This window comes from Gallus gallus, chromosome 17 (genome assembly GCF_016699485.2).
Source record: "Gallus gallus isolate bGalGal1 chromosome 17, bGalGal1.mat.broiler.GRCg7b, whole genome shotgun sequence".
Lineage (NCBI taxonomy): Eukaryota > Metazoa > Chordata > Aves > Galliformes > Phasianidae > Gallus > Gallus gallus.
In genome coordinates this window covers 9,172,310-9,193,891 of record NC_052548.1, presented here as the reverse complement: position 1 = coordinate 9,193,891, position 21,582 = coordinate 9,172,310, and the positions used below count along the sequence as shown (strand labels likewise).

The window sequence follows — 21,582 nt, the reverse complement described above, 5'->3', positions numbered from 1 at the left end:
ACTGCCACCTGTATCAGAACCTCTTCCCTTCTCCCCACCTTGGCAGCTGCTCCAGGCTTTCCAGCCGTACCCCGATGCACCCCGAGCCCTCACGCAGCTCTGCGGGGGTGAAGCTTTTCCCTTTCCCAAGCAGAGATCAAAGGAAGCACGGCCTCTGACTCCGGGGAGGACTCTCTGCTTTCATTTCCCATCTTTTAATCTACTGTGATAAAGAAAGGAAGCTCACGCTGATGCAGTTATTTAAGGGAGAAGATGCAGCTGCAACCCTTGCCCCCCCCGCTGCCCACACTGTGCAGGACCCCCACCCTGCCTGCAGCTCTGACCAGCCCCAGTAACATCCCCTGGCTGCAGCACAGTGGGCACTGACAGGAGCTGGGGGCTGTGTGGGGCTGCTCTGCCTGCAGGGCTGCTGGGGCAGCGGGCACAGCCATGCATGGCAGCCCCTGGGGGACCACTGTGCCTCTGCAAGGGACTGCACAGCACCTCCAGTGAACAGCTACAGGAGAAACAGAGAGAGCACTGCGACAGCAACCAGCTGCTAACACATCTCCATAGATAATCTGCTGGACACTTGTTTCTCACTCCAGCTGTAATTGCTGCTTTGGCGTTACCTACGGCAGCCAAGAACCACAGAAAGCCCTTTATCAGTGAATTAAATTAGTAACTGCCCATCACCACATCTGTGCTCTTCAGCTCAGAGAGGTCTCTGCCCCGTGGCCCCACGCAGCCCAACACAGGCACAGCACAAACCCAGGCAGGGCTGAAGCCTGCTCAGGGACAGGAGCACCACGATATCAGCACAGCCCACCTGCTCTGGACGGGGCTCCATGCTGTGTCACACAGACAGGGTGGGTGGGTGCTCTCCTCTCCCATTCACCTATTTTTTTCCCCCTTGTTGCCAGCTTTTCCTTTTCTCTGCTTGTCCAACTCCTCCACAAAGCAGGCATCACCCGGTTCCCATGCTCCAGTAACTCCTGTTGCTTTGACAGCTCTCTCAACCCTGTGCTAATGCTGATGGCAGATGACAGGCAGAGAAAGCAGCAGCTCCATTTTAGGGGGCAATACATCACGTCTGTTTACTGTTTGCTGCGTCCCCCGTGCAGAGCCTCTGGGATCCTGAGCAGTGGCACAGACATGAGCCTGGAAACATCCCTGCTCTCTCCTGAGCCTCTCCTGCACTGGAGAGAGGAGGGAAAAGCAGCAGCAGTGACAGCAGCTCTCAGATACACATGCACACAGCTCACAGTGCCCGAGATGGGGCTGACACTTGATGCCTTTTGCACCAGAACTGCGCCAGCCACACTCAGAGTCCTTCCTGGTGATTTCATCTCAGCCAGAGCTACGGCATCAGTGCCACCAGAGCTGCACTGAAGGGCGGCCCAGCAAGCAGTGCCGGCAGAAGGCAGGGCCAGGCCCACAAAACACGGCAAAGCCCTGTCACAAGGAGCAAGGGAGGGATGCCTGGGATGCTCTCCTTGCATTACAAGAGCAGGATCACACATGCCCTGAGCTGCTCCTGTCCCAGCGGAGCGGGGCTGCACCCCTCGCTGAGTGCCCCGTGGCCCCATCCCGGGGTCAGGGAGGCTTAGGGCTGCTATTTTCATTCCCTCTGCAGCAGAAGGACCACGGCCTCGCAATCCTCTCAGAGAGCTTCTCCTGCCTTGAACTTATCCAGGAGGCCAAGCCACTTCTCTGTACAACAGATGGTAATTAAATCTAATCCATGAACCCTGCCATGATCCCAGGCAACAGCAGAGGCTGCAGAGGAAGCACTGAGCCTCACAGTTCCCCTCAGGTGAGCAGCTTGCATCTCAGCTCTGCTAAAGCTCTGGAAATCTTGCTCTTCCCAGAGACCAGCTGCAGAGCTCAGGGAGCTAACAAAGAAAGCTGCCAGTGCTCTGAGTCGGCTGTGCTGTGGCACTTGCGGACATGCAAGGACACTCCGTGGCAACTCCATGCCCCGTGGAACTCAGTGCTCAGCAGTGCTCTCTAGTAATGGGGTTTCCAGCTTTGCTCCTCTGCCCTCGCTCTCAGGACCACCACTAGCAGTAAATCCCGGTCCCTCTTCTTACTGACTTGCTTCTTTCTCAGACTCGGGATTCTGAGCCATGAAGGACGGTCACACACTGCATTTCCACCACTCACAAGCTGGCCAGCATCAGCCCCCCAGTGAATCCTGTCCCAGCAGCACCCCAGATCGCCCACGCCTTCCTGCACTGCTGCCCCATCACATCCCTTCTGAAAGCAACAGCACAAACCCCAAGGACTGCAGAGACGTGTGTGCCTGGAGGTGCACTGTGCTTTGGAATTCTCATGGCACCCCTCGTAGGCTCTCACATTTGGTGCTGCAGTGCTGCGCAGCAGGGAACCCTTCTGGGATCACACAGGAACACCCAGCATATGCAGGCAGCGTAGCTTAAGCCAACACTGCTCACACTTTATCCTCGAGAAGTGCCTTCCTCCTTTCTGCTACGTTTGTGCCTATTCACAGAATAAGAGCCTGGCTCCTAAGCCTCCGGAAACAGAGAAAAATGACTTAGGTTGGTATCTTGGGGTCCTACTGATCTCCTTACTAATTAAGCAATTAGCAATGCACATGCTACCAACTTGCTTGCAAGAAAAAGCAAAATTACACTGTATTAGTGATGGCTGAGACCAACTGAAGCAGTGACTTCCAACAGCCCAACCCAGGAGACCGCTCCTACGCTCTCCCCTGGCAGCCAGTGGGCGCCAACGGCTCTTACCTTGGCCTTGCCTGTGCTCTGCAGGATGTGCACCAGCGCAGATGCCATCTCCTCTTTGTTCTTCACGCTCAGCGAGGGCTCCAGCACCGAGCACAGCACCATGTAGTTGTTAGTGATGTACTCGGCGAACTCTTTGTACATCTCCATGGGAAGAATGCTCATGCTCTGGTAGCGCGACTTGATGCGGATCATCGGCCCCGGGGATTTGCCCTTCCCGGGGTTGGGGCTGACCACAGGGTACCACTTCTCCACAAACTGCCGCCCTGTGACAGAGCTGACAGGGATGTTCACTTGCCCAATGAAATTGGTCTTGTCCTTCTTTTTCTTCTTGTCAGTCTCTTTGTATAAGTGCACCGTAATGTTTTTGAGCGATGGGAGGTTATTAAATTCAAAGTGCTCCCCCCAGAAGACATTATCAGTTTTCAATTTACAGGTAGTTCGTGCATAAAGAACATCATCCAGGCATAATTCACACAAGTACTTTTTCTTAGCTGGCAGGTCCTTGGCTTCGATAATCCATAACTTCAACATATTCTCTACCCTTCTGCTGTTGTCCTAGAAAAAAAGAAGCAAAGAAAAAAGGTCAAGAAGAAAAACAAAGCCATGCACAACAAAACTGGAGATAGGTGTTAATTATTTCAGATGTGCTAAATGAGCAGAGGCTTAATTACATTTTATTTTAAGGAAATACTGGCTCTCAGGAATTTGCATAATAATGCTACTTATGTTAATTTTCCAAATATCACCGTGCTCTCCACATCTGCTGGTGCCAATTAATATAAGCAACAAGGAAGATAAAACTCTGCATCACAAATGGGCCAAATCCAATCCACTGCCAAGAGGACCTCAAAAGAAACCCGAATGAACCCAACCAATGACTGATGGCCTTTGCAAAGCAACACCTACGTCACAGGTACCACACTACCACCTCCCTGATCTGTACAACTACTTTGCAGCAGCACTGCAATACATTTTTGGCTTGTTTTTTGAGTGTAACAGAGCAACAGCAAAAGGACCCCAATGCACACCCAGGGATCGCCCATCCATGGCCAGAACACAGCTACCTCTGACATGGAAGAAGCATTTACAAAACCTCAGTATTTTAAGGCAGAAGTCCAGCTAAGAGATGGAGAGGACAGAGTGAGTCACACAGCAGAATCATTACAATTCAGAAATAGAAATCTGGCCTGGTGTCATTTAGATAGCACGTAGCAAGGGATACTGTGGATCTGACACAGCTCCTGGCAACGCTGACCTCACGCTGGAAGAACACCCAGGGGCATTTGCAGCAGTGACTGACGGGCTCTGCAGTAACCTGTCTGGTTTGGAAGGCCCCTCTGAAATTGTAACCAAGGCTTACTCTGCTTGGGTTTGCAGTCCGGGCAGGAACATCTCTGATGGGAGCCCTCAATGGGGTACTGTAGGTTCAGGAAGTACACACAGGAACTATACAAGAACAACGAATTCCTGACAGAAATATCAACTCTGACACTGAGAGTTTATTGTCTCCAAACTCAAACAAAGATGGAAAGTTAGCCATCAGCTAGCGGCATGTTTCAAGATGAGGGCATCCTTCCAGATGCATTTCCACTGAATGCTGCATCTCAAAGACTCACTGAGTGCCCTTCCCTCCCTCACATTCCTTGGGCTTTTCTCACAGTGCGGCCTTCCAAACCTCACAGCTCACTCAGGCCATTGCTGCTGGGCCGCTGTGCTCAGAAAGGCACTGGAGCACTGAACTCCACGTGCAGGACGCACTGCGAGGGGCAGAAGCCCAACTCTCCCTCTGCCGCTCCCATTCTGAAGAAGGAAATCTCTTGTGCTGAACGAGGAACAACGAGCTCAGCCATGGAGGGCTGGGGCTCTGTTAGCAGCCTGCCAGGCCCAGAGCTAACCTGTAATGCAGTTATGTGTCTCTGATGCAAAGAATGAATTCACAGGATCCCATCGTTTGTGTCTTCTCTGATCAGCAGAAAATGACTTGTTGATGGAGCTCATCAGCTGTGAAATCCTGCAGCTGATGAGCCTTGATCAATCTTTGTTAGCTAACTCCAGTGCAGAGAGAGGGAGATGCAGCTGTAGACTTTATTTTAGGACATATTTAGTCTTAGTGGGTCATAAAAACACACAACTGCCCATAAAAGTGAAAGCTATGTTCCACTATCACCTCCAAGAACTCACTGCCATGTGCCTCCCGAATATCTCCATCACTGAAGTTGACAATGCAAGAATTGCCAGAGTCAGAAAATGTGATGTGTGAACTCTTCATACTATTCCCTGGTTCTGCTGGCAGCTACTGGCCATCTGTCCCAGCACTTCGCAGGGAGTCCTACTTAAGTGGCAAGTACCATTAGTAACAGAGCAAGACTGAAGATTCTTGAGAGCTGATCATGTCTCAGCAAAAGCTGAAGCTGCACGTGCTGAGAAAAGAGGGAAGAAATAATTGGCACTTTCCTGTAAATATAATTGTGGAAGAAAGCAAATGGAAAAAGGCTGACCCACAATTACACTTACTCACTGAAATGACAATACGTCCCCTGCTGCTACTATGCACTGGGCTATAAAATGTAATAACGAGGAACTGAACTCTAACAGAGGCAATTCCTCATAGCCACTACCTTATTTGGGTGCACGGCACGCCGCAGGTTTTCCATCCATTTATCTCGCTCTGCTGCAGAACGACACGAGAAGCACTTACTTCCTGATGAAGTCGTCACCTACAGGGAAAGGAACAGGATTATGTCTTGACCAGCACACTGCAGACTGTGATTTGGGGGAGAGGGGAGTAAGGAAAGGTGATGGGGATTTGTTTTTATTTATTTATTTTTAATTTTTAAGTAAACAGCTTTACCCAAGCATGAAGCAACAGCCCCCGAAGGCCAGCAGAAAGACAGGGCAACTCTGTGTCACAGAAATAATCATGGAAGCAAATTCCAATTACTTCTCCTCTTCCACACCAGAAAACACAAGATAATGGGCCTTGTGCATGTGATGCTTTGAACCACCACGTTTCACGACAGAGAGAGTGAAAAATCCTTAAATGAACTAAAGGCAAACTGCAACCACTCGGCACTCCTCCAGACTCAGCCCGAAGCTCCCAGCAGCCATCACCCATTCCTTGTTTGCAGAAGAGCATCTTCTGGACCCCAGAGTGGGAAAAACCATTTTTGGTCCTGAGCTCTGACCTGAGCATCATAGGGATTGGTGATCTTCATGAGATACTGATTATCTTAATAAAGAAAGTATTCTCATCTCAACAAGATTGTGAATACTACAAGGATAAGGATAAACTCTGTTAATAAAACTCATGAGTGGGTGACCCCTCAAGTCAGATAAAATCTTGCCATTTTTACAATGTCTTCAGTACTGTTTGCTTTGAGGATACTCAAAGTGCACTACAAGGAGCCCCAGTGGTGCAGCACCAGAGGATGAACACCAACTTCCACTTCACACAACAGCTGTTTCACCTGAAGCATTCAGATGTCTTTCCAGGGTAAGGCTCACACTGACAGTACCAGCACAGCCACCTGCAGGAGGACACACCAGGGCAGCAGAGCCATGATGGCAGGCAGGGGCTGGAGGGCCACATGAGCAATGGTGACTGCTTCCCCAGCAGTGCTAAATCTCTCCTCTACATCCTCCCTGCTCAAGGAAAGGCCAGGATGAGGTTGCATGGTTTTACAGCCCTGCAGCAGCCTTTTCTTTCTGCCCATAAACACAGGACTTTGGTTTGCTAACACAGGAACAGAACCTTTCCATTCTGACTGCCACTCCTGCTCCGGGTCACCAGGATCCCACAAACAGCAGAGCCAGGAATAGGCTCTGGGAGATCGGACTCGCAGTGTCCCTCAGCAGGCTGAGCTGCTCGCTGTATATCTCGTGCACGCAGCCCCTGTGGGGGCACTGGATGATTCTGCTGACTGGAAGGTCTTATAAGGAGAAAGATGATGATGTTGAATCAATTCAAAAACAGTCAGTGGGGAAAACAAGAAAATACTGACTTCCACGTACTCAGCAAGTCAGTAAGAAAGCAAGTTTCACAGACCTTAAAGCCTTCTCCAAAGCAAAACAACCCAAGGCAACCGTCAGGCACCGAGGAGGGGATAACGCTCGCGCAGTTCCACCACTCCTGGCCCGGAGAACCACGCGATGCAGCACACAGCGCTGGGTCTGCACCACTGCGCCCGCACACCACCCGGCGGGGATCCAGAGAGATCTGCTAACTCATTTCACATCCCACCTAGCGCAGTATTTGAAGGAGCCTCTCTGGAGATGCAAGACCAAGGCAGTAACACAGTGCGCCGTTTAGCTCTCACCTAAGCCCTTCCCTCTGGAGCCTGCTGATGAGTAACCGTCAGCTACAGATCAATGTCCCTTTTGTTTCCCAGCATTCTTCCCTTCCTCTGCAGGATCTGCAGAACAGCAATTAACGTGTTCTCTTTTCTGGATGACTCTCCTTTATCCAACTCGCTTAAAAATGGAATTTTCCTCCTCCTTACAAGTGCACGACTTGTGTAATTTCCCTCTCAGTCAACTTTCTTCAAGTACTGTTCATATCCCTTCCTCTGCTCTTGTGTGCTGAACAGAATTGATAAACAACTCTTATATTATGGATGTCACATCTATTTTCCATCTAGCTTCATTTTATCTTTCTTGAGTGGAATGTAATGGAGGCCATATAATTTACAGAACTGTTCTCTCCTGACCTGCCACACTTGCTCAGTTCTACAGAGAATGAACAGCGCTGGAGAATCTGCATCTCAGCCCACTCCCTCAACTTCAGAGTTCATGTTTGGGGCTTTTTTTTTTTTTATTTATTTCTTAAGACTTTTTCAGCATTACCTGCTTAAATGTTAAGATGATCTTTGAAATCATTTATTTCAAACTAAGTTCTACCTAATTCTAAACTAATTTCAGAGAAATCTTCCTCTGCCCTGTCTGACTCCTGGACACTGACGCAGCTGGCTTTGTGTAGCTCTGCCCATCCTAGGAATGCCTGCAACCCCATCAACCCCTACAGCACAGCACTGCCCTGTTTCACCTGCTCTTTGATGTCCCAGTACAACCAGGTTACCTTCTCTTCAACACAAGTATTGACCACCTAATTACTGTAAGAAAACCATTTCCTGATTCTATATTCTAGACTGCCGTAAGTAATAATACTTTTCCACCCATGATGCATGACAAGCTATTCCCAAGAGGTATAGCACTGTGTTACCTAACAACAGGCTTGTTTGTACGTGTCCCAATGCCTCCTGCTAGTGAAGACCTAGCCATGAGCCATTACAAAACGCATATAGTCACGTAAAAAATACCCTAAAATACAAACAAGTGAAGTTTGAGTTTTCTAGACAAAGTCCTCAACACTCCCACTGACAAAAGCAGTCCTTGTGACCACAGATAACGTCTCCGTAAACACAGAATAGAGCACAGCACCTTCTGATATCTGCATGAACATAAACTACACGTTTATGCTCTGCTAATACTCATTTCTAAGCAGTCCAGCACCTGTGCCATGCATGCCCTGCTGTGACAATGGTTACAATGCAAAGAGCTCATCGCTCTGATTTGTGGATATGTTCCTCCTTGGAAAGATGAAGTAATTTTCTGCCCATGGAACGGTATCTGTGTAACGATTCAGAGCAGAAATGCTCTGTAACAGCAAAAGCCCACAGCACAACCCGATGCCTGGCTCCCCAGCCAGCTCTGTTACAGGGCGTACAGATGTGCTCCTCACCTCGAAGCAGTAGTCTTGTCCCAGGATGCTGCTGTGGACCGGCTTGATGACCACTTCTTCCTCCATGCTGAGATCCAAAGCCTCAACAGCACTACTGGGACTGAGCAGAGACTCGTGGGAGCGCGATTCTTTCAGCCTCGGCATTAGATGGGATCTGGAGGAAAAATGCAACCGTTTCAGTGGATGCTCTCCTACCCAGAGAAATGGTGAAGCCTATCTGTTAGCAACAACTGCAGAATATTCCTATGAGTTTTTTGCTGTGATATAAGAGATGGCCCAGAATAGCATCCCCCTGTGCACAGGCACCCTCCTCCCCCTCCCGACATGCATACAGCTGTACACAGATGCAGGCAGCGTGCAGACTCTCACTCTGCAACCAACAATCTGAGGACCTGTGCGCTCCATCCGACTGTCACACACGACCCCAGGGTGGGAGAGTGTGGAAAATAAGGCCATGATAGCCCTATCGATTGATCTAAATGCTCCGGAGTCCCACTGGCAGCATTTAGCAGCAGGGAGCCCACAGACAGCAAGCAGCACACCATTTTCAGAGGCAGCCAATACAATCAATGGCGCTGTAACTCTTATAGCAAAATCAGAGTGCTCGAGGGGGGGAAAAAACCAAAAAGAAAGATAGCCAGATACTCCCAGGGAAAACACAAGACAGCCACAAAGTGGCAAGGGAAAAATAAAGAGAGCAGAGGGAGCAGTTGCTTTCTCTGCAGTCTGCACCACATAAAATGTTCCCATGTATGGCAGCTCACAAAAGCTCTGATCTCAGCAAACTCCGACCTTTCAAACCTCTGGCAAGTACTCCGAGTCTTCCAAAGAGACCACGTGTGGGTCTGCCTGTCCAGAAAGAGTATGCTGCCCTATTCAAAGGCACGGAAGGACAGAAATAAAGGCAAGCTGAGATATTCTCAGCACAGTGCTCCCAATATTCCCCATCAGATTGCTTTGCCTGCATGTATTGAGTTTTGTCAGTCTCCAGAACAAAGCTGACCAAAACACTGAAATGTCAATAGTGCATGCAAAATTCATGGCTTCCAGTGACTCACACGCCACGCGCAATCTTGAGAACAGCCAAAGCCAAATCTAAGATAAACAGCACTGAAGATTTGCCATTAAGATTCAGGCCATGGACAGACCCGGGGTGATGAGGACCAGCCTGCAGCACGGTGATCCCACCCAGACTGCACGATGGCCTGGATGGAGGAGACCCCGTGGGGCTGATGGCCAGGACCAGCATGGTGGCACCTGCTGAGGGGTCTGCAGAGACCCGCATGGCCACGCCAGCATCTCTGCTCAAGGGACAACCAACAGCCCTCAAATGTTAAAAGCCTGGCATTAATACAGACCCATATGGGATCAGAAGCAGTGGCTCAGAAGCAAAAGGCTCTCCACCCCATCAGCAATTCTCTATTGTGAATAAATTGATCTTTAGGAACTGAGCACAGTCATTTCCCAGTACTTTGTGGCAGTTTTACACTATTTTCACAGAAAAGGATCCGTATCACCTTCCTGTAGCTGAGCTCTAAGATGGGCAGATGGAATCAGGTTCCCCGGGCACTGAGCACCATGCTAACACCCAGAACAGACAGCTCAGCCCCAATAAGCTCTGCAGTGGGCATTTACAGGAAGGCTTCATTCTGTAATTTACAGATGAAATTAGAAGAGCCAAGCAACTGAGCTGGGACTGCACTCTTGTGTGGGCATATATAAATATTGATAACCTAAACCTACAACTGAGGAACTGCATGCTGTAACGCACCGAGCCCGACTGCTTCATGCTGGCACAGACTTTTTTGTTGAGATTAAAACAAACCAAGGGTGTTTTTCATCCAAAATTACTGCAGCTGCAAGGCCACGGGTGGGAGTGCAGATGTGCAGCACAAAGAACCACCAAGCAGGAGCTTCTCGGGACACATTATGCTCTCACCACATTCAACAAACATTTACTTCTACCCCTCCACACTCCGCATACGCCTCTGGGTATCCTCAGACAGGCAGGTGCCAGCCATTAGAGGCTCTTGCTTGAGATCCCAGAGGAAGGCTGAGGTCTCTCTGCCAGAGGCTCCCAGGGCAGCACCAGCACTGCCAGCACCCCCAGCCCGGCCTGGTGCCACAGTGTCACCACAATGGCCGGGCTGGGCCCTGGGGAGCACAGCAGGGAGCGAGTGCAGGGAAGGACACAGAGTCCTCACATCTCCACACTCTGACCCAGAGGAGAAAACATTCCCATGGCTGTTAGTGAGGGACAGGACGTCCGCGGCACGAGCCGCTTCCTGGAGGATATTTGCTCCCACACGTCCCGCTGCAGGCGGCACAGGCCCAGGCCGCAGGCTGCCCCCGGCTCAGGGAGGTGGCACCGCCCACCCCGGGACCCCTCGGCCTCACCCAGGGCCGGGCAGGACGTGGCTCCCCGCGGCCCCAGAGCAGCCCCTACAGCCACCACGGCCCGGCCCTCCTGCAGCCATCCTCAAGGAGCGCAGGGCTCAGCGCACGCAGCTGCTGGCCGAGGGCTGGCAAGACTGCAGAAATAATAACAAGACAACAGCCCGGCTTATGTGAGCTGATCTGATCCAGTCCTTACACCTTTGTTTTAATACGGTGGGAACAGACAGCTGCCCAGAGACATCTCACAGCAGGATCCCTCCTTCCAAGCAGCACATGCAGTTCTTTTGCCACAGGCCTTATTGTAATCCCTTTCTACATACCTAAAGTTCAGTCGAAATGAAGGAGAGGAAAAAAAATCTCATAAACCACCACATTATTTCTAAAGAGAAATAACAGTGCTGCTACTGGCACTGACCTGAGAGCCCTACACGGAGGCAGCCAGGCTCTGGTTATTAAAGGGAGAGGTTTACTGCCTAAGAGCAATCAGAGAGGATCGCTGTTCTAAATAATAAAAGTCATAAAACGTTACCGAGTGAAGAGATGCATTCCCGCCCCACTGCTCCCTCGTGAGCCACCAGAAGCGGGGTGCCAGGTGTTGTGGGGTGCTATTACTGTGGGGTGCTATTGCTGTGGGGCTGACAGCAGCCCAGCCCCGGTCAGGGCTCTGCACTCACACAAGCTGGGAGCAGCAGCCTCCCCCTCCCCGTGACACTGCAGGGCTGCAGTGTGGCAATGGGGACAGGATCGGTTCTCGGCCGCAGCAGCACTGCAGGGCTGAGGGCAGCTGGGAGCGTAGGCTCCATATTCCCTCAGGAGCAGAGAGATACATGTGGCTGAGGGTGCAGGGAAGGAAATATTCAGGGCCTGTCTGCACCGGGTTAATGTGGAGTTGTGTGTTCAACTCAGAGAGTCTGCTTCCAGAATTGCTTTCTTGTGAAGACAAGCCGAGGGGCAACCCCGCCGGTTTGCATTTCAGGACCTCACCTGCCTGAAACCACCCAGCTGCTGACTTGTGTGGTTTGTGATGGAAACGTTCCCAATATTGTTGAAAGACGGAACTGAGCACAGAAGTCGGCCGGGAGCAGACGTGGAAAAAAAACCTACGAGCTTTTCTTCAACCTCCTTCTGTTCCACTGTGGGAGCAGCAGCAGACTGAGGGACGTCCCAGTCCAGTCCCCATCGGGGAACGGCCCCGTGCTGCTGACTGCCCGGCACAGGGCCACGTCCCATCCCCTGGGGACGGATGTGACACAGAGCTGCCTCCCACTGACCTCCCGGCCACTGCCGCAGTTCTCAGCCATTCCTTCCCTACTGCCTCACCCCGCAGAGCGCGCTGCTTCCATCTGACAAATAAACATCGAGGCGATGTTATGGGAACAACGGAGAGGAACAGCACGGCGGAACTCACACGCTCCCCGAGGGGCAGCAAACGCAGCCTCTTCCCGAGCGTGGGGCTGAGGTCCCCGTATGCACTGTGCACACATCCTGCCAGGACAGCACTGCTGCGTTGGGCCAACCTGACCTGCCATGCAGTGCAGGAGGTGCTGCAGCCTTCGGGCTCCCGGGGCAGCTCACTGCGTCACACGGCTGCACCGAACGCAACACCTTTACTGAGCAGCGCAACGGACGTGTAATTAAACTTATTAACGCCTGCCCTTGTTTTCAGGCTGCTCTCAGTTTCAGCCGGCAGCAGGATTAATTACCTTCAGGAGGACTTTGGCAGCTCTGACCAGATTCCATGGGTTTTTTTTGCCAGCTGAAGGATGTTCCACCTGTGACACACAGCCGGGCACGGCCCTGGGGAGGGTGGGCAGTGCGGCAGCCAGGAGTGCAGTGTGGGGCTGGGACAGGGCTGGGTGTGCAACGAGCAGGGGGGGGAACTGCAGAAGCAGCAAAATGGCTCAAGAGCAAGAAAAAGAGGGACTGCAAAACACCACTTGAGTTTCCATAACCAAAAACGTTACAGAAGCAACTTCTCCCTCCTCCTCAAGAGCAGACCGGCACCACCACGCCTTCTCCTCGGCGGCAACGAACACCTCTATACAAAACACGGCCGCTCCTCACCACGTTAGCCTAAACCAGCGTCTGTTAACGGCGCCGTATCTGCAGACAACGGACCCAAACGGGAGGCGCCGTTCGGAGCCCCGCGCCCAGCCCAGCGCCCGCGGTGCGATGCCATCGGCTGCAGCTGTGCAGCGCCCCGCCGGGCCCAACCGCCCCCAACGGCACCCGCAGCTCTCCGCAGCTGGGAGGAGGGTGGGGCGCCGATTTCTGATCGGAACAGCTGTGCCCGGGTAACGCGAGCGGCGGGATCCGAAGCAGAAGGAAAAAAGCAAAGCGGGATCTTTCGCCCCCGGATGAACGGCGAGCGAACCGAAGCCGCGATCCCCGCCTGCAGCCCCGGCCCGTTGCCTGAGGCAGCGACGATGTTTTAATAAATAATGATGAAAACAAATTCTTAACACACAGACTCACGGACGGAGCGCTGCTAAAAATAACCGCCCGGCGCGGAGGCGCGGGCTGGGATCGGGCTGGGATCGGGCTGGGATCGGCTGCGGGCGCACACAGCGCGGCTCGGCCCCCCGCTCGCAGCCGCAGCGGCCTCCGGCGCTCCCCGGGCGCTGCCCCGCGCGGTGCCCAACGGCCGGCCGGGGAGGGGCGGCTCCGCTCGAGGCGGTCTCCGGCCCCGGGGGGCGGCGGGGGGGACCCGCCGGGAGACCGCGACCCCCGCGGCCGTGCCCGGAGCGGCCCGACTCGGAGCCTCGCCGCACGCGAAAACACACGTCCGGATATCCGCGCATAGCCGCCCCCCGCCGCGCCGCTCACCCTCCGGGCCCGGCTCCGCCGCGCCGCTCCGCTCCGGCCGCCCCATGCCGCGCTCCCCGCTCCGGCCGCCGCCCCGCCCCGCTCGGCAGCCGCGCCGCTGCCGGGGCCGCCGGATTGGCTGCGCTGTAGCTGGGCAGAGCGCCCCGGGCCCGCCGCCCCCGCTCCCCGCCGGCCCCGGGAGCGCTCCGCCGGAGCCCGGGCTGAGCCGGCCCTGCCCGAACGGCCGCCGGGGATGGGCTCGGGCACGGCCGCCCCGCCCCGCGCTGCCCTCCCGCCCCTCCGCGCGCAGCGGGCCCGGCCCCACGGCTCCCGCCCCACGGCTCCGCTCACCGCAGCCCTCCTGGAGCGCCGCTTTGCCGGGGGGGAACCTCGGCAGCTCCGCGGCTCTCGGAGCCTCGATCTGTGCAAAGCCCGCACCGCTGCGCTCCTTCCCCGGCCGTCCCCCCCCGCCCTCGCTGCTCCCAGCGCGAAGGACGGGCACCGGGCAGGAGGACGCAGCACCGCCCGGTTCGCTCCGCCGCCCTCGCCCTGCCCGCACGCGCACGTTCCTTCCCCCCGTCGGAACGCCGAGGCGCGCACTGACCTCCGCAGCAGCGCGATCCACAGCACGCAGGAGCGTTTGCAGCAGCACCCGGCGCGAGCCATGGCCCGCGGGCTCCCGCTCCCACCTGCGGGCTGCGGCCGAGGCTCGGGCGGACCGCGCGGGGCTCTCTGCCCCCGCCGCCCCCGGGGGGGTGAAGTGCGGCCGCCCCGCGGCCCGAGCAGAGGCCGGGCGGCACGGCATGCTCCGCTCCTCTCCTGGCCGCCCCGTCCTCACCCCGCCCGCGGCCGGGCCGCTGCTGTCGTCCTGCCGTATTCAGGTGCCTCCATTACTCATCGGGAACGAAGCGGGGCTATCGAGTAAATGAAAAACCGCCGCATGGCACCGTCCCCTGCCTGTTATTTATGGCCGCTTCCTTTTCCACTTTTCAAAGGCTACCGTCCACGTCTGCAGCAAACCATCAATCCTCCGGCTCGTGCACCTGGCAGCCGCCGCCGGTCGCCGTCGGGGCGAGAAGGACAGCGGAGGGAAGGGTCCCTCGTTAAAAAGATGCCGGAACGGTTCCCCGGAGCGGTGTGGGCGCAGCGGGGCCCGGGGCTGGGCGGGCACGGCCCCAGGAGCCAGCAGTGCGCAGAGCTGGGGCTGCGGGGTCCCAAAAGCTCGTAGGAAGGGCAGCAATCATGTTGGACGCGAATAACGCAGAGCTCTCCTATCACCTAATGCCAGCGCGGTCCTTCTCTCCCCCTGCGGGTTGGGCCGCTCCCCACCGTGCGCAGGGGATGCAGCCGTCGGCCCACCGGCACGGGCAGAGCCTCCCACCCCGCAGCCTCAGCCCCGTCCCGCAGGCAGAGCTCCGCACTCTGCACGTGGAGCAGCGCGTGTTGCCGCCCCCCTCTCCCCCCAGCAGCAGTTTGAAGCTCGCTCACCCTTTGCTGGCAGATGCCAGGCACAAAGACAAGCTCGCTGTCCTCGATCTGCTTTTCAAGGCTTCTATAAAGTAGGGCACCAGCATCAACCCAGCGTCAGGTTTTTGATACATGGCTGGAGTAGCCAAAAATAATAACAGGCGGCTTCAGTCAATCGTTTCGCTCTCAAATCCGCAGCAGCAGCACAGGGGTCCTTTGTGCAGCGGAGCAAAAATTCAGGACGTGCCAACCCGGCTCCCGCTCAGCAGCGCCCGCCCGCAGCCCCCGAGCCGAACCGAACCGAACCGAACCGAGCCGAGCCGAGCCCCGGGCCGTCGCCGTGCCGCTCCATCCCCAGCCAAGCAGCCCCGAGGCGCTGCCCTCCTTCCCCTCAGCACAGCGTCTCCCTCGCTGCGGCAAAGCGTTAAGGTCAAGTTACAGTTTTACTGAGCACTTTATCTCTCTGGCAAAGCATAAAAATGCAGAACCTGAACTTTGGAACGAGCATCACACATGCAGTGGGTGGAGAGCAAAAGCAGCAGGAAAAGAGAGAACCCAGGTCCTCCAGCTCTGGAGTATTTCCTTTTGCACATTTGGACACGTTATTAAGACAGTCTGGAAGGAAGCAGCGAGCGCAAACCACGCGTCTTTGGCCTCCAGCAGGAGCCAGATGTGCTGGGAGCAGTGCTGCTGGGCAGCACGGGCTCTGTTCAGTGAATATCCCACGGTCCCGGGCCTGACATCACGCCCGGCTAGTTGTTGGTCCGTCTGTCTGCGCAGCTGCACCTCCGTGTGACACAAATGCTGACTGCTGCCCACGGACTGCGCTGTTGGGGCTGACAGCCCCTGGGGCTGTGGGTCTCCATGCAGGGCACTTGTTTCCACCCTCTCCATTCTCCTGGGCTTTGGGCCCACGGGTATCACAGAGCGCACCATGCGTTAAGGCCATGGGGTGCCCACAGCCCCCTGCTGTGCTCACCTCCTGCCATTAAACCCACACAGCTCTCACTTTCATTAGCCGTGAAGCCGGTGCTTTATGGCCAGCTTCTTTCAGCCAGATTCCCTAATGACCTTGAAGAGTAAGAAGTGGAAGGGTTGGTGATTATGCAAATTAATTCCAAATTTTAAATAAATAAAAAAGTAAATAAATAATAATAAAAAAAGCTTAGAAAAAGATAAAGCCAAGAGCCTGAGGAGGTCCTGAAAAGCCCTGTTTTGGGCATGGCCCGGCCTGCCCTGGTTTTGGCACAGCGAGCACCATGCACTGCAGCTGCACAGCTGGCCGCTGTCCCCGGGCTGCTGGAGCTGAGGGTCACTGTCACTGTGGGCCCCTGCTGAAAACTTTGCAGTCCTCATTCTGTATGGCACCATCACACCACATACAGATTTCACTGCGGATGCCACTAAATCTGCCCTGGGGATGCCCTGCATTCACCCATCGCAGCGGTGCTCCCACAGCCCTGCCTGCAGCGTGGCTGTTTGCTCGGGGGGTCCTTCAGCGCAGCACAAAGTTAACGTGAGGCTGAACAGCCCACACCACCCTGCCAGGAGCAGAACAACGGCAAAACTGAACTTACACGTTATTAAAAGATTCCTTCACCTTCCTTATTAAAATATGTTTGGTAGCCAAGGACAGCACAACTGATGTCAAGCACCTCTGCACAGTCAGGCTCTGTACCCAACAGTACACGGAAGGAGTATCAAACCTCTGACCAATGCTGCCTGCTACTCTGCATTTCATAGCAGCCAGACGAGCATCTGGGCCAGCCGCCCTCTCTCTCTGCTCATAATTAGCTTCACCCTTCTGCTCTCCTGAACAAGTGCTGGCCTCTCCTTAGGAATGTAACGCTGATCAGAACCCCACACTCACTGAGCCTCCCTCGTCCTTCCCGCAGGTTTCACTGACAACGTAACACTGCTATTAGCTGCAGGTCTTTATAATCCTTTTGTGAAGTCCCATTCCCACAACCATCCAATATCACCCTGTGCTATTAGTCGCGCTTCGGAGACCCCACTTAACGCTCCCAGCAATGTGAGCCAAGAAGTGTCTGCAGGACTCAGGTTTTGAATTCCAAATCCAAACTACAGAGAGGTGCCAACAGTGCACGGCTCTGAGCCCGACACACCAATACATCTTAGCATCCAAACAGTACTTTGTTTGCATTTGTCCCTCTAACAACGCTGGCGTATATAACGGCCTCGGCTTAATGGCTTCTAACTGACTTTGGAGGCTGAATGATGTTCCTAAAAAAACTCAGTGAAAACTGTCTAACAACAACTTAGGACAATGTTCTTTAAAAATAAAAAGCTCAAAGCATTTTGAAGTTTGTTCTGATTGTGGATGTTTTATCCAGAGGTGGCACCGCGATGTAAAGCTAATTTCTCCCATTTGCTACCTGCCCTGCAGCCAGATGGATGTCGGTGTCTTTTAGGGATATACAACACATCCTTCTCATGGGAACCTGCTTTTCAGATGGAATGAGGGATTCGCATGGCCGAAGGTGGTGATTTTTCTGGGGCTCTCAGAGCTGTAGCACCCGCTGGGCCAGCAGCCCTTGCAGCACAGAATGGCTTTGCCCTGTGCACACAGCAGCTGTTGTAGTAGGCGTGTTCTAGTAGGTGTGTTCCCTGCCGCAATGGGGATGTGGATGGCAGGAAGGGCTGAGGGCAGTGCCTGGCAGTGGTGCTCCCAGCCCCGTGGCACTGCTAGAAGCTCCGAGCCCCTCCACACAGCCGGGGCGTCCCAGCACCACAAAGCCAACAGGTCCTGACTGCAGTCCCCTCTGTGCCCAGACTCACAGGCAGGAGAAGGACAGATATCTTTAGAGATCACCTCCCAGTTCTTACTGCTCTCCCTGCATTTGTCACTCCACCCAGGCTGAGCTGTTTCTCCCCATAGGTTGGGGACAGTGAGGCTGGGACAGCCCCTGCAGCCCCACAGCTCCCAGCCCCACAGCTCCCCATAACCTGGCCAGGCTCCTCATGCTGTCCCAGCCTCCCTGAGCAGGATCCCTTTGCAGGGCTGGGATGGATGCACTGCACTGCTTCTCCAACTCATCTTTACAAGTGCCGGTACCATCACTGCATACTTCAGGCAGTGCCGGGGCAGCTCCTTACAGAGCTAATGTAAAAATTGTTACTCATACTTACAAACTGTGAAAAACTCCTAAAAAGTAAAAATCCTGGCACTGCCTTAAATGAAACTGCAGCTGCAGCCAGCCAGGGGTACGTGGGTAAGCACAGAGCCAGCTTGCATGCAGCCCTTATCCACAGCCCACACCTGCTGCTCCCTCCCTAAAGTTAAACTAATGAACACAGCGCACAGCCCAGAGTATTTCAGATAGGGAAAGGTCAGAGCGAAGACTCAGGAGTGAAGAACAGATTGAACTGTGTTCAGAAATGACAGCCCCATTTTAAACCTGAAGTTATTTTTTCAATAAATTAGGACAAGTGAGCTTTCCTCCACCTCGGATAATGCATCTCCCCCTGGACACGGACCGGAGGAGGGCACGCACATGCAGGAATCAATGCTAATGCTTTGAAAGATTAATCTCTGAAAACTACTTCAATGGACTAGAAATGATTTCATACAAATCTCTGTATAGCCAGAGCAGATAAAGCATCACAGTGACACCGAGAGCACGCGGACTGAAAGGAAGGCGGTGCTCTCACTGTGCCCCTCTGTGCCCATCTCCCAGCGCAGTGACACCAGTGCCATTGCTGCCAGCTGCTCTGAGCAGCCAGCTGTGAGCGCATGGGCGGGAGGGCAGGGCCTGGCTTCCCAAAGGGGGAGCACGGGCTGCTCGATGTCCAAGGAGATCCACGGCTTGTGGTTTCAAAATGCAGTCAGGACGGCACTCTGCAGGGGAGGGAGGACCTGGCTCTCATCAAAGCCAAGGAGAGTGCACTGAGGGCTCTGAATGCGTTTGCGATTGTGGATGTCTCAATGGAGCGTGCCTTTTGGCACCTGGCAGGACAGAACTAGCCATGGGGCCAGCAAGATGTACACGTCTAAATCAGACCTCTGAAGTACAAAGTCTCAGTCTCTGAGTAATGTCACAAACAGAGGACACCAAGCAGCGCAGCTGCTCTGGAGCTGCAGCCCTGCCTCCTGCCCACCACTCAGGCCAGCAATGTCACATCCCTGACAGCCCTGCCTGCTGTCCTTACAGCCAGCCCTCCCCACTGTGCCTTCAGTTTGGAGCCGGGCTGCAGGAGAATGGCTGCAGGGCTGTGCTGTGGTGGGGACACACATCCATCAGTTCCCACGTGCCCCCCAGGCCAGAGAGCAGACATGGCTGGAGAGATCTCATCTTCCCTTGGAGAGACGAAAGCTGAAATCTACATCTGTTCTCAGCTGTCTTTTTAAAGAGTCGTGTGTGATAACAAAAGCTAACAAGTATAACAACCTCCCATTGCCATTACCAACATAGGAGCTTCAAACAGAACACAGCATCTCCGTCCCCTTCTGCAGGCAGCAGCCCAGGGCAGCAGGCTGACCCAGGCTTCTCTGCGGGCTGGGGTGGGGGTGGGAGCGCAGCCAGGCCTGATCCCCGGCTCAGAAGCTGCACAGTACAAACTATTTCCTTTTATAACCAAGTTATTTTAGATCTATCTAGTTAGACAGATGCAAAGCACTGACACAGATGCACTGAAACTGGTTTGATCCTTGTCCGAACAGGATTAACTTGCCTCGGTTATTAACTAAATTAAACTGCAGCTCATCTTCATTGCAAAAATGGCTCTTTTTCACATGTTGTGTCAGTGTATAATTTTTACAGGGAGGGTCTGGGAGGCCTTCCCCTTGCAGTGGGTACTCAGGGTCAGCACACAGCCTCCACACGCCCTCTGCCCCAGGTAATGGGGAGGTACAGCCGTCTCACCTGCAGTTTTACCTCATCCTCAGTGCATAAACCTTAGGCGATTAGCCTGTGCCGGTAACAAGAAGAGTTGAAAGCACTTAGAAACTACACTGAGAGCCCGAGCTGTGTAATGGCACTGAGTTCAGATGAGTGTGGCTGCACGGAGCCGTCCTTTGCTGCAGGCACAGTGTGGGTTCTGCTCCCAGCCCTGGCTCTGCCCATCCGCTCCCTGTACCAGCTTTGCTGCGTGGTTCCCCAGCTCTGATGGGTTACATCTGCTCAGCAGAAAACCAGCATTTCTATTTCAGTTTCTTCCAGGAGAATTCAAAACATTTCTAGCCTTAAATTTTGATCTGGAAATGCGGGGTTTGGGTTTTGTTGTTGCATTTTATTTCTTAAAACACCCACTCCACCAATTCTTGTTCTCCCAGCCAGCAGCCCTCTCCCACCCTCGGAACTGCTGCTGTGTCGGTGCCGCGGAACCCCTCCGTCTTCCAGTGACAGATGCTAAGCTTAGCCCCAATCCCTGGGAGCAGACAGGCCCGGTATCCGCACTCATTAACAAAATTGCAATCCCTCTGAGCTCACCAGGCTGCACTGATTGCACCACTATGGCTGACCCAGCCGATGGCCAGGGCACGTGTGCAGGGAGCACAAGCAAGTCCTTCCAGAACGGGCAGTGAAGTGCGTAATGCTACGGCGGTTCTGAGCCCAAACGGCCCAAAGCACAATGCTGAGCCCTGCGGGTTCCTCCCCCACCCCCAGTGCCCTCGCTTTGCCCTGCCCAGCCCAGCACAGCCTGCTGGTGGGAACCCAGAGCTCCTCAGGCACTGCAGTGATGGTGTGGCTCAGCTCACCTGGCAGCGCTCTGTGCCTCCTCCCCTCCCGGCCCGAAGGGCTTCACGAACCATTTTGGCTGATCAAAACCGAAAGCAGCAGCTTAGCTCCCAAATGACAACAGTGCTGTAAACACCGGGAAGCAAAGTCCAGCCCAGCCCAGCCAGCCCCAGCTGCCTCTCGCTTGCCATCACAAACAAGAGCCACAAGCCACTGCTATCAGCAGGAAGCACAAAATCCTAAAATGGCCTCAAAACACAACTGGAGCCATTCAAAAAACACGTGATGTAGCCAGAGCTGCCCTGTGTGCCCTTCCCCTGCCAGGCCTGAAGCCCCAGCACTGCCAGGCGCTGCAGATGGAGCTCCCCAGGCACTGAGCTGTGGCTCCACGCTGCGGAGCTAGAGGCAAAAGGCTCCATTTTCCTACTCCCAGCCCTCTGCAGTTACTTCTCCCTGTCTGTGCTGTATCTGTAGCTCTGTGCCCTCGTCCTCCCACCTAATGCAATTGCTGTGAGCTCCGTGGAGCCGAGCACACACAGAGGATGGTCCTGCAGGGGATCACGTGGTGCCCAACGCTCCAGGCCCGGCTGCGAGGCTGTGCGCATGGCTGCAGCGCCAGGCTTCTTTCCATTAGGAAACCATCAGCTTGTCAACAGCAATGACACAGACAGACCGTGGCTGCAATGAGAAGCTGGGCACAGTCGGTGACTGAGTCACTGCATAACCTCTGGTC

General features: G+C 54.3%; 1 protein-coding gene across 24 annotated transcripts in view; it reads right to left on the bottom strand.

Moving 5' to 3' along the window:
* The window catches only part of DAB2IP (DAB2 interacting protein), a 180,079-nt gene that overhangs the window by 28,438 nt on the left and 130,059 nt on the right, over positions 1-21,582 (bottom strand). For 16 of the 24 annotated variants that reach the window (XM_046901816.1, XM_046901815.1, XM_015279825.4 and 13 more), the window contains 3 exons: positions 8,482-8,635; positions 5,363-5,461; positions 2,745-3,299 (listed from right to left, as the gene is read on the bottom strand). In XM_046901816.1, coding sequence (XP_046757772.1) covers positions 2,745-3,299; positions 5,363-5,461; positions 8,482-8,635 — 808 coding nt within the window. Of the gene's footprint in view, positions 1-2,744; positions 3,300-5,362; positions 5,462-8,481; positions 8,636-8,873; positions 12,067-12,581; positions 13,293-13,353; positions 13,763-14,034; positions 14,149-14,287; positions 20,950-21,582 lie in introns of those variants that run through there. The other 8 variants (XM_004945996.4, XM_015279829.3, XM_015279824.4 and 5 more) reach the window with 8 other exon arrangements.